Source organism: Molossus molossus, unplaced genomic scaffold (genome assembly GCF_014108415.1).
Source record: "Molossus molossus isolate mMolMol1 unplaced genomic scaffold, mMolMol1.p scaffold_m16_p_9, whole genome shotgun sequence".
Classification (NCBI taxonomy): domain Eukaryota; kingdom Metazoa; phylum Chordata; class Mammalia; order Chiroptera; family Molossidae; genus Molossus; species Molossus molossus.
Genome location: NW_023425403.1, coordinates 15,158,901 through 15,171,998, shown reverse-complemented (window position 1 = coordinate 15,171,998; position 13,098 = coordinate 15,158,901). Strand labels below are relative to the sequence as shown.

The window sequence follows — 13,098 nt, the reverse complement described above, 5'->3', positions numbered from 1 at the left end:
AGTCAGACAACAAAACTGAGCAGTCCTTCCTCACTCTTAACCCAGCAGTCTGAGAGAACTAACTGAAATACTCAGATGCACATTAGACTTAGTAGATTCTGAAGAAGCTTTTCACAGTAATCAACATCTTTCTTTTACAAACTCTTGCACTGAAAGTTTTAGTATTAAAAAGATTTAATTCTTTCCAAAATAACTTAAACATTTTATATACTTCCAACCAAAATCTCAAGTATTTTTTTTTTAAGTTCATTTGAAACCCTAAATGGGTAAAAGTGGTCAGAAGAGCTTGAACAAAAAAAAACAATGAGGATGACCACCCTTTCCCAGTATCAGAATACGCTGTAAAACTGCATTATTTAAACAGTATTTTTGTGGGAATAGAAAAATAGATTTATGGAACAGACTATGCAGTTCAAAAACAGACTTGTGTGTATATGAGTAATTAGAAACAATTGAGAATTTAATAAATATAACTGGTAGTCCTTTTAGGAAAAAAATCCCTGTATCAATACTATCACAGTGAGATACTCTATAGAGTATTTAAGTGGAAACCATAAAATTATGAGAGGCAACTATCTCCTAAGTTGTTTTTTTTTTTTTTAAGACAATGGAAATAAAATCCTTTCTAAGCATGCTGTAGCAGGCAGGCACATAACAGGAAAAAATGATATTTACAAGAAATATAAATTTAAAACATATATATTGAGGTCATAAAATCAAAACTGAAGAAAGGGGAATAAACGTGTCTAACATACATGACAAATATTAATGCCAGTGGTTCAAAAAGAGCCCTTACAATAGGCATGGAAAAGAGGAAAGGATGGGAAACTCACAAAAGGAGAAATATGAATGTCCATTAAATAATTTGAGGTAACAGTTATTCAGCCCCCTGGACCACTTATATAAGAATTGCCTTAAGTGGTTCTTGAAATGCTTAAAAAAAAAACTTGGTTCTTAGGCTCTTCTCTAGATGTACTCACTCAGTCTCTGCAGGTGATAAATGTTCCACACTTGAAAGTATAGAAACTACTTCACTAGACTACTGGTGCCACAAGTCCAGGAGCCTGTCCTGTTTTATTTCCTCAGTACACCCAGTAGCTGATCCAGTGCTTGGCACATAGTAGGTATTCAATAAATATGCATTGAATGCATAAATGGATGCATTTACAAAGACACCCAACTTTCTGATGATAATAAGCAAAATTACATCATCTGTGTGAGCCAAACTTGTAAAGGTAGATAACTATTGTTGGCAAGAGTGGTAAGAAAATAGTGCCTTCCAGTACATTCCTGTGTGTGATGTATAATGATGAGTTACCACCTCACACCCACTAGGATGACTTATTCAAAATAGCTCTAGTTCCTTCATTTAGTCTCGGATCCATTTTGAGTTAATTTTGCATGACCTAAGGTCCTTAGGGTTCATTCATTCTGCATGTGGGTCTCCAGCTAACCCAGCACCAGTAGTTGAAGACTGTCCTTTCCCCATTGAATGGTCTTGGCACACATTTTGAAAACCTGTAGCCATATGTGTGAAGGTGAATTTCTGGGCTCCCTGTTGCTTTGATTTATATGTTTCCTTTTTTTGCCAGTACCACACTGTTTTGATTACTGTAGTTTTTTAGTAAGTTTTGAAATCAAAGTATGGATCCTCAAATCTTGTTCATTATCAAGATCGTTTTGGCTGTTTGGGGTCTCTCGAGATTACATAGGAATTTTAGCAGAAATTTTTCTATTTCTGCAGAAAACACCATGGAGATATTGATAGGGATTGCAGTAAAACTGAAGATCATTTTGGGCAGTATTGTCTTCTTAACAATATTAAGTCTTCCCATCCATGAACACAGAATGTCTGCTTTTTTATGTCATCTTAAATTTCTTCCAACAGTGTTTTGTAATTTTCATTGTGCAAATCTTTCACTTTGGTTAAATTTAATCCCATCACTTTTGTCATGTTTTGTTTATTAGAAGCGAGTCACTAAGTCCAGCTGACATTCATGGGGAGGAGGAGTACATGAGGGCAGGAATACCAGGAGTTGGGGTTCATTGGGGATCATCTTAGAGGGTGCCTACCACAGTGATCTGATTGCTGACTCCAGGAGACGACAATAATTTGCCCGGTTTTTCTCATTTAAAAGTTTGCAGCCAATGGATTGGTTTCTCTTCTGTTAGGTATCCACCCCTATCTCCAAAAGCTGAGGACCTGAGTGATAGCAGATTTCCTCAAGACCCTATGTAAGGCATATAACGAGTTGCTTCTCCCTACCTCTCTCTAGGGAATTTTTCTGATCATTGTAAACTAATACAGTACTTGATTTTCTTTTTCAGAGCTGTAGTGCGAGTGCCCTGCAGGCAAGATTAAAAGTAGCTGCACATGAAGCTGAGGAAGAATCCGATAATATTGCTGAAGATTTCTTGGAGGGAAAAACTGAAATAGATGATTTTCTCAGTAGCTTCATGGAAAAGAGAACTGTATGTAATACTCTTTGGTTGAGGACAAGTGACAGTGTGGTATCAAATTAAGTATATTCCTGAGTAAAAAAATGTCAGCACCTTACTGAGCTGGAGTTTGAGTGCCATGAAAGGAAACTGAAGAACCTCCATTGAGAATGACAGCAACATCCTTCTATCACTTTAGGCCTGCTTGTTGTCAGTACACAAGCAAGTCAGTCAAGTAGCTCTGTTTCAGAACTGATGGTGGAGTGTCATTTGTAGTAAGGCTGGTAAATCCGTGTAAGTGAACCTGTTTCACAAGTTACTCTAAAAGACAATAAGCTATAGAGATTAATTTTTTAAATATTATTAAGACCATTCTGGAACAGTTTCTGTTTGATGATTTTCATTATATATAAAGGAAAATAAAAAAAAAGTCTGCTTAGTAGTGTCTTTCCCTTTGATATTATCCTATATATTTACCTAATTTCTCTGAAACATCACATTTTAAAACTAATCTTTTGTTACTGAACTTTGTGAAACATGTGCCAAATATATGCCTATTCTGTTAAGGAAGGTGAAAATGGGGACATTAGCAACTATGGTTATAGCATTAGTAAGGCATTGACTTTTCATCTGTTGTTCTTTGGTACTACATAACTACCTTGAAGTTTTTATTAACCTTCCTGGTTAACAATGGTAAGATTTATTTTTATAATTTTAAAACACAGATATTTGATAATACATCATCAGAACTGATATAAAGCATCAGTTTGTTTTACATTCTGGAAGTTTATAAGTAAAGGTTATCTGCCAAACAAAATTAATTTTTATTTCTTTTCTTTGTTGATTTTAAAGGAAGAGGGAGAGAGAGAGAGAGAGAGAAACATCGATGAGAGAGAACATTGACTGGCCACCTCCTGCATGCCCCCCACTGGGGATCAGGCCCACAACCTGGGCATGTGCCCTGACCGGGAATCAAACCGGCAACCTCTTGGTGCATGGGTCGATGCTCAACCATTGAGCCACACTGGCCAGGCGTAATTTTTATTTCTTAAATTCTACCTTAAACATTCAAAAACTGAAGTGTCAGCAGGTTAAAAGAATCTACTTAGAATTCTATTATAATGTAGGAAGTAGTAGGCACATTGTTGGAAAGGTGACTGATATTTTAAATAATTTACCTTCTAGATTTGCCACTGTAGAAGAGCCAAGGAAGAGAAACTTCAGCAGGTGATAGCGATGCACAGCCAGTTTCATGCTCCGCTGTAGGTAAGTTGTATTCTGGGAGGTGTGTGTCTCAAGGCTGTTGCACGGCTATTCTTTCACTGAAGTGTGCTCACCACTGCCTGTTCAGACAGCTTTAAGCAGGATACTGTCATTGTAGCTCTTACGCTATGGAACATATAAAATATTTTGCATTACATATTAAGCATAATGTTGTATACATAAGCATATAGCCAGTAGAAATCTTTTGGATAGTTTCACAATATGATGTTGGCTTAAATGAAAAATTTTTTTAACATCTGATAGCTACTTGTATCATAAACTATAATTCATTCCTTGTTCTCAGCTGGTGTGTGGAGTATAGTATACCATAGCCTCATTAGTCTCCTTTGTCATTTCATCCTTTAAAATGAACTTCCAGTCTGTCTCCTTTCCATCTCTCACCAGGATTATTCCAATAATATTCTGGCCAGTCCCCTGCCTTCAGATTTTTTCCTTCCTGCACAGGAAAGACAGGCTAATCTTCCTAAAATACCACTCCATGAGATAATTTCTCTGCCTTAGAACCTATAATGGGTTCCTAGCAACGATAGTATCAGTGCCACATTTTTATATCTGGTTTTAAGCCTCTATAAACGGGCACATATTTGAGATCTTTAATTTTCCATTTTTTTTATTATGTTGTTTCACGTGTCATGTTCTTTTGTCTATTCCATGTCTTTGTCCATGCTTTTACTTGATCTCAGGCTTTTCCTCTCCATCTGTCTTGTTCAGGGAATAATTTGGTTGTGAGAAGTAATTCCCACCCCAGCAAGCAAAAAGCTGTGTTCCTGGGTAACGCGGGGTACATTACAGAGCCAAACACAGGAAGTGCAGCTCAGGCCCTGAGAGTGAGAACGTGACTGGAGGCCGCAGCAGCTCCTCTTTCTCACACCCTTTCCAACATGCTGGTTTCTCAGCTCTGCCTCTTTCTTCTCCCTCTCTCCCATTTCTTTCTCCCTTGCTCTTCAGAGAGCTCTTCTTTGCTACACTTGCAGGTTCTTCAGCCTTTGCTGCTCACAAGCCTGCTCTTATCAGCAGTTCAGGCAGTGGAGGCTGGAAACGGTCTCACCACAAATTCCTGGGAGAGAGACTGGCCCAGGATGAGTGGTGTCATGTGGTCCTCGGCCCGCTCAACTGGGCTGAAGGAGTGGACTTTGAGAAGGGAGGACAGGAAGGTCCCTGAAAGGGGAGCAGGCTACAGGGAGGGAAATAACAGTTCTAGTTCATCTGCCCCTTCTCTCGGTGTAGTTATGTTTAAGATTACGGCCAACGTTGAATTAAGTTTATATCTTATTTTGCAAATTATATTCAGTCTCTAATAATAAGGGTTGACTTTTAATATCAAGTGTGCCATTCTTTTTTTTTTTTTTTTATCCTCACCCGAGGATATTTTTCCATTTTTTGAACAGATAGAATGGGAGGGAGAGAGAGGAAGGGAGAGAGAGAGAGAAACATCAACGTGAAGGGACACATCGAGTGGCTGCCACCCGCACGACCAACCAGGGCCGGGGACAAACTGCAACCGAGGTACATGCCCTTAGCGGGAACCGAACCCGGGTCTCTCCAGGCCGCAGGCCGACGCTCTAACCGCTGAGCCAAACTGGCCAGGGCAAGTGTGCCATTCTTAATCCGTGGGAAGAAAATGGACTCTGAGTAATTGCTTATTTATATGAATATGCTAGAATCCTTTCCCCACCTCTTTCCCTCATTGCCAAGGTATCTTTTTTTTTTTTAATCCTCACCTGAGGATATTTTTCTGTTGCTTTTTTAGATAGAGTGTGAGGGAGGAAGGGGGGGCGAAAGAGAGAGAGAGAGATCGATTGGTTGCCTCCCACAGGACCCAGACAGGGACCTGCAACCGAGGTACATGCCCTTGACCAGGAATCAGCCTTCGACTCTTCGGTCCACAGGCCAACGCTCTAACCAGTGAGCCAAACCGGCCAGGGCAAGTTGTCTTTTTACAGGTCAATATTAATGGGAAGAAAATATAAAGGGATGAAAATCTATCATCTTAAATTAAATCTTAGGTTTTCTTAATTTTCTTTTCTTTCTAGATTTTCCTGAAAACATGAACTGCCACGAGAGGAATGGGACACATAACTAAGCACATTTATATTTATGATTTGCACATTGGCATTTCATCACAGCAGCTGAATTCACAGCTATACTATAGATCGTATACAGAACTGATTTTGTATACATCAGACTGATTGCTATAATCTTGACTTTGAGAAATTTTTCTGCACTATTTGCACTAAAAATGTTTATTTATTATTGATAAATCCTATCATATTTAAGTTCCACTGCTCTTCCTCTCTTATTACTTATGCATGTAATTTTAGCTAGTTTTGATATTTTATAAAATGGCTTCATTTGAATTTGTACTTTTAATTTGAAACTGCCTCATTCTTTATCAAAAATGATTTGTTTAGATTTTTTCCTCAGCCTTTTATGAAAAATTACTATTTTGAACTGTAGAAAAACTTATTTTTCTTCTTTCTTTCTTTCTGGATAATCAAACTTTCAAAAACAATTTCTTTTAAATATTTCTATTGTCAGTAAACAATAAACCTGCCAATATGCCATCTCAAGAAAGTAACTTTTAATACGAACAATAAATCAAAAAAATAAACCAGCTGCTCTTATATATTGTTTTTATTTTTAAAATTAAACATGCATTTAAGAAGCAATACAGGTAAATATTTCACCTAATAGAAGAAAATTGCCATTAACTTAAATTAGTCCAACATAAACTTTCATTCTAATTTTTTAAATATAGTATGTGATATGGCTGGATAAGGATAGACTGTCTAAATTACTGATGTTAAAGTTAAAAATAATCTTTGTTAATAAATAGTAAATTTGGACCTAAGAAAGTCAATGAAATTTTCTACCCTTTACTGTGTTAGCTTTTTATAAGAGAAAAACTATAGGAATAAATGAAATTAATAATTAATTTTTAGGAAGTTGAATTTTTCATTAATTTAAGTTTTCTTTACCTTGTCCTATGTTCAGCAGTTTGCTTCTGTTCCGTGTTACAGAATGAAACACACTTTATGGGTAGCTGAACTGTCTACTGGTAAAAGTAGTATCGAAATCACAAAACAACCTAATGCACACTTTTGTTTAAATTTCACACCAGTACACTTGCCATTTCAAACACCAGCGTACAGTACAGTTTGTCTTCCTTCTTCTGTTTGCCTCTAACATGTTTTTGGCAATAGAGTTTTAGGGAAAAGAAAATTATTTTCTTAGACTTGAAATATATTTAATACTTAGTCTGTATTTACGAAAAGTCAAGTATTCACATGGACTAGAAAGATGGACTTTGGATAAAGAAATTGTCTTTTATTAATACCTGTCTTCCTCACACTGTGCTAAGGGAGTGCTGTTTGATCTTCAGAATGACCAGATAAGGAAGGTATGATAACTTCTCTGGATTTGTAGATAAGTGAGGTAAGTGTTTCCAGTTTGTGGCAGACTCTCCAGCGTACTCAGAACCCTTTCCTTACCGCTCTAGCCAGCAGACGTCAGATGTCCCCGCAGTCACCATAGTGGAGGGTATGAGTCCCAATCTTGTGCCAGGAGGTGGCTTTCTTATAAACCAAGTAGATCCCAGAACAAGACACCAGCAGATCACAGCCATTCTAAAAGGACGTCAGTTCATTTGCTCTACTAATTTTATTAAGCACCTACTAAGAAGGAGGCAGTGTGGAAATACTACAAAACTATGAGTAAGACATGGTTTAGGTGCTTTTCTGCCTTCCCCTCACAAAAATGTCCTTACATAGTCTCTTCAGTCACATAAGTAATTCATCTCAATGTATTTATTCTTTAAGCCTGAACTATTCTGTACCAGTTAACATAGCTTGGTTTCTCCTTCCAAAATTAATTTATTGGATAATGTCCTTACAACCCAGTTATTAAAAGAGGAGTTTGATTGTCATTGTCTGCATTTAAAAGAGACACATTAGTTGAGATATAGGTTAAGTCATCCAGGATGGAAAAAGTCTGCATTTGAATATGTCTGTGAATTTTGGTGGTGGTTGCAACAGGAATTATGTGACATTTTCGGTAATTTTATGGCTATATTTTCTATAATGGGCATGTTGGAGAAGCAGTGCCAGAGGTGGGGAAAACGCCTGACAAAGCAGAGATTTGGGTTTTACATTAATATATAATGAAAGACTATGGAAATCGGGCCTGGCCGGTTGGCTCAGTGGTTGAGCATCGACCCAAGCGCCAAGAGGTCGCCAGTTCAATTCCCAGTCAGGGCACATGCCCAGGTTGTGGGCCAAATAGCCACTGGGGGGAATGCAGGAGGCAGCCAATCGATGTTCTCTGTCATTGATGTTTCTCTCTCTAAAAATCAGTGAAGAAAAAAAAAAAAAGAAAGACTATGGAAATCAGAATGGTAGAAGCTTAGGAGTTACTAGATTATTCTGAGTAGGTGATTATCATGGGTAGAAAGGTAAAGGCTAATTTATCAAAATAGAAAGTTTTCTAAATAAATGAGATACTTAAGATATGTTTCAAAGTTGGATTATTTTCTAGGAATAAACCAGGAAATTTATATTGGAATAAAGGTAAGTTTGTTCATAATTTATATATATGCTTAAATTAAAGAACAACTCATTAATTTTTTTTTTTTTATCCTCACCCGAGGACATTTTTCCATTTTTTGTTCAGGTAGAGTGGGAGGGAGAGAGAGGAACAGAGAGAGAGAGAGAAACATCCATGTGAAAGGAACACATCGAGTGGCTGCCACCCGCACAACCGACCAGGGCCGGGGACAAACTGCAACCGAGGTACACGCCCTTAGCGGGAACCGAACCCGGGTCTCTCAGGACCGCAGGCCGACGCTCTAACCGCTGAGCCAAACAGGCCAGGGCCAACTCATTCATTTTTAGGGAAAGACACTAATTGTGTACTTCTAACGAAAGAAAACGTATGTCAGGGTTTTCCTTCTCTTCACCTTCCTATATTCTAAAAAAGTTCCTTTGTTGATTGCTGAATTATCAAAATTTCTGCCTCCTTCATATCATTACATCTACCTGAATGTGATCACATAGTAAGTCACTTGAGCTCCAAGTGTTACTAGTTGGGAAGTGATTTGCCTTGGTCAGTTTTACTTTGGTTTGTTCCCTGTGCTTTAAACCAACAGCCCAAAGTAAACTACTTCCTGATGTTTGATTTAAAACAAGAACGTTTTGTTAGAGATTTCAGTCTTGTCGCATTGGCCCTGTGAAAGCACACTAAAGTTTAATAAGCAATAAATGTCAGTGTTAGGTTAACTTCTAGTCAGTATTCTAAATAAACATATATGTAAAGTCTTGTAAGATGTTTGGGAGGCTGAAAACAGTTTGTTGATTGTGAAACACACCATACTGAATTAAATTTTAAACTATCAAGTATACTGTTTTTCAAAATAAGTGCATAGTTTAGTTTGGTATATTTATAATGTCATGTTTTAAATTTTTATTATGTATTTTTGTAGATGGATGCTGCCAAATGGAAGAAATTAAAGTCGCATCCTCAGTATTTGGCAGAGACTTTTCTACAAGCTGATAACTACAAGAAACACATACAGTGAGTTATGTTATAAAAATGCAAAAGCCATTACGACTGTGTCCTAAGTATTTATCAGCAACCATCCATTCCCTACTATATACAATATATTGCAGAAAAAGAATAAACATTCATTGTGCTTTATTTGGAACTGCTTAGTAGAGCATGCTCAAATTCTGTAGTCTAAAAATATTACATTTACATTAACAGAGAAATTTTATATTATAAGTCAACATATTAAAGTTCTATTTTTAAGTATGATTAATGTAATTACAATTATACTGTTAATTTCACGTATATATGAATACACATATTCATATATATATATAGCCACACACCTTCCAAATCTTTCACGCTAAAGATATCAGCAATGTAGCGCTGTTGCCCCCCCCCCCCCATTTTATTGAGATATAATTGACATTTATCACTGTATAAGTTTAAGGAGTGCAGCGTAATGGTTTGACTTACATATATTGTGAAGTGATAACTGCAGTAAGTTTATTTAGCATCTGTCATCTGTCATAGATATAATAAAAAGAAAAGAAGGAAAAAATTGTTTCCATTGTGATGAGAATTCCTAGGACTTACTCTGTTAACAACTTTCATATATATCATACAACAGTGTTAACTGTAGTTACCATGCTGTATATTAAATCCCTAATACTTACTGATCTTGTAACTGGAACTTTGTACTTTTTGACCACCTTTCTCTTCTCCCCACCCCCCACCTCTGCTAACACAAATCTGATCTGTTTTTCTGCAAGCTTGGTTTTTTTTTTCCCTTTAGATTCCACATATAAGATCACATAGTATATGTATTTGTCTTTCTCTGTCTGATGTATTTCACTTAGCATAATGTATTGAAGGTCAATCAGTGTTGTCACAAATGGCAGTATTACCTCATTTTTTATGTCTGAATATTTCAGTGTGTGTACACACATACACACACACACACACACACACACACACAATAGCTTTATCCATTCTTTTGTTGATGGACACTTAGGTTTTTTCCATGTCTTGGATATTGTAAATAATGCTGCTATGAATATGGGGTGCAAATATCTTTTTGGGTTAGTGTTTTTAATATATACCCAGAAATGGAATTGCTGGATCATATGGTAGTTCTATTTTTAATATTCTGGGGTTCCTCCATGCTGTTTTTCCATAGTGGCTGTACCAGATAACATGCTCATCAACAGTGTACAAGGGTTCTCTTTTCTCCACGTTCTTGCCAACATTTGTTATTTCATGTCTTTTTAAAAATCCTCACCCAAGAATATTTTTTTGTTTATCTTCAGATGAGGGAGGTAGAGTGGGACAGAGAGAGAGAGAGAGAGAGAAACATTGATGTGAGAAAGACACATTGATGGGTTGCCTCACGCACAACCCTGACAAGGGCTGGGGACTAGACAGCAAACGAGGTACGTGCCCTTGACTAGAATCCAACCTGCAGCTCTTTGGTTCCTGAAGCCAACGCTCTAACCGCTGAGCCAAACTGGCCAGGGCTATCGTATGTCTTTTGATGATAGCTATCCTAACAGGTGTAAGGTGATATCTCACGTAGTTTTGATTTGCTTTTCCCTGATGACTAGTGATGTTGAGCATCTTTTCATGTAACTGTTTGCCTTTCATGTATCTTCTTTGGGAAAAAAATGTCTACCTATGTCTTTTACTCACTTTTACAATTGGATTACTTGTTTTTCTGTTGAATAGTGTAAGTTTTGTATATATTTTGTATATTAACCCCTTCTGGTTTACAAAATTGTTTCCCATTCTGGAGGTTTTCTTTTCACTTTGTCTTTGCTGTGCAGAATCTTTTCAGTTAGATGTAGTCTCACTTGTTTATTTTTGCTTTTATTGATAATGCTTTAGGTGTCATAGCCAAAAATTCATTGCCAAGACTTATGTCAAGGAGCTTTTTTCCTCTGTTTTTATGCCAGTACCACACTGCTTTGATTACTATAGCTTTATGGCGCAGCTTTAAATCAGGGGTATGGCTCAGCCCTTCACCTGGGTGGATGTGGACCAGGCTCCAGCAGAACTCCTCCTTTGGGAACCCAAATGAGGCAGACCTGCACCATGCTGCACCGCTGACCTGCCTCTGCACACGAGCCAGGCCGCTGGTTGGGACTACTTACCTCTTGGGTTCTGAAGGTGGGAACTCATCCTCTAAGACCGAGTGCTAATCGTTGGAAGCCCCTCCCCACTGATCTGTCTCAGTCAGACTCCCAGAGGTAGAGCCCACAGATTCTGCTGAAATACCCGAAACCAGAGTAGGGGCTCCCACTAAGACCCACCTCGCTGGAATGCTGGATGCCACCCCTGGACTGTTCCCATGGGAGGAACTAGAGGTCCAGGGCCCTTGGCGTGGTGCTGCGCTGGCCTGGGGAGGAGCAGCACAGCCATTCCCGTTACCCTGTCTGTGCGGCCGCCCCGTCTCCAGTGCCGCGGGCGCCTCGGCCTGGCTCCCTGGTTCCAGGATTCCCCGGCGGGATCTTGTCCGGAAGTGCTTGTCAGTTCTTGAGAAGGGGGTGGAGTCAGCAATGACCTGTGTTGTCGTCTTGGTGACATCACTCACTCCCCTCTGCTTTATCTTTATTTTGTTCCCATTTCAGCAAAATTTAATACATTATCCTATTTTTTAAAGTTTACACTCAAAATATTGATGTAGACTATACCTCATAATTGAAAACTGTACGGTGTGAATGTTATTTATCTCTGTTCAACAAGGCAACTTTTCTCCACTAAGTTTCTTCAGATCAAAAGTTTAGCCCTAGCCAGTTTGGCTCAGCGGTTAGAGCATCCGCCTGCAGTCCGGAGAGACCCGGGTTCGGTTCCCGCTAAGGGCACGTACTTCGGTTGCAGTTTGTCCCCAGCCCTGGTTGGTCGTGTGGGTGGCAGCCACTCGATGTGTCCCTTCACGTCGATGTTTCTCTCTCTCTCTCCCTCCCACTCTATCTGTACAAAAAATGGAAAAATATCCTCGGGTGAGGATAAAAAAAAAAAAAAAGTTTAGGTCACCCAGTCAAGTTCCATTTTTTATCAACAGACAGGGGAATGGTTCTGCTTCAAATGTGCATCTTAGTAAAACCAAAACTTTGCAGGATTAATTCAACAGTCAGTGGTCATGAGATGTAACAGTGTTATTTAAACCACATTAACCGGTTACCATTTCTGAAACAGTAGGTGACAGAACTTATTCCACTGGTTAAATGGAAATGGCAGCTACATTCTCTAGTTCTTTATTGGGATTGTCCCTCATTTGAAGTATTACCCACTAATTTCATATTGTTATACTTCAAGGATCGGGCCGGTGATTGGCCCACACTGCCTTGGTAAGGTAGTCCCTGGAATAGTAATAAAAGCTTATTAATAATAAAGCTAATATTATCTGAATTCATATTTAAGAACCAGAGAGTAAATGTTGCTTCTACTTTATTAGTTATTAGACCCATGTTAGAGGAAAAAGTGAGTTACAAGTTTTAGCATTTTTTAAATGGTATGGAGAAATAAAAGATGCCCGAAAAAGGCAACAAAATTATTATAACAATTCAAAATATATTATCTAAGGAAAAGTTAAAGAGATCATGAAACCTGAAAGATAAGCAATTACAAAGCTCCTGGGTTACAGAAATATATCTATTAACCAAAAAGGGTGCATTTCAACAATGTCCTCTGTTACTAGAAATAGTTATGACAAAGTCAGGAAGGGAAGTAGCGTCAAATGTTTAAGGAAACAAAAGATGCACCAGGAAGTGAAATGAGGGGGAAGACTGAAGATGGTATCGGGGTATCAGGGTGTGGCAAGGGGTCTGCACTTGGAGC

At 38.2% G+C, this 13,098-nt stretch overlaps 1 protein-coding gene across 4 annotated transcripts in view; it reads left to right on the top strand.

The window, feature by feature from the left end:
* VPS37A (VPS37A subunit of ESCRT-I) overlaps positions 1 to 9,276 on the top strand; it is a 39,000-nt gene extending 29,724 nt beyond the window's left edge. The window contains exons 10-13 of one of the 4 annotated variants that reach the window (XR_004958141.1): positions 2,329 to 2,472; positions 3,625 to 3,705; positions 7,085 to 7,158; positions 9,200 to 9,268. Coding sequence is in view for 3 of the 4 variants with exons in the window: in XM_036250351.1 (XP_036106244.1) it covers positions 2,329 to 2,472; positions 3,625 to 3,705 (225 nt within the window). In the remaining variant the exon portion in view is untranslated. Of the gene's footprint in view, positions 1 to 2,328; positions 2,473 to 3,624; positions 3,706 to 5,756; positions 6,339 to 7,084; positions 7,469 to 9,199 lie in introns of those variants that run through there. The other 3 variants (XM_036250351.1, XM_036250350.1, XM_036250349.1) reach the window with 3 other exon arrangements.
* Positions 9,277 to 13,098: the final 3,822 nt, after the last annotated feature.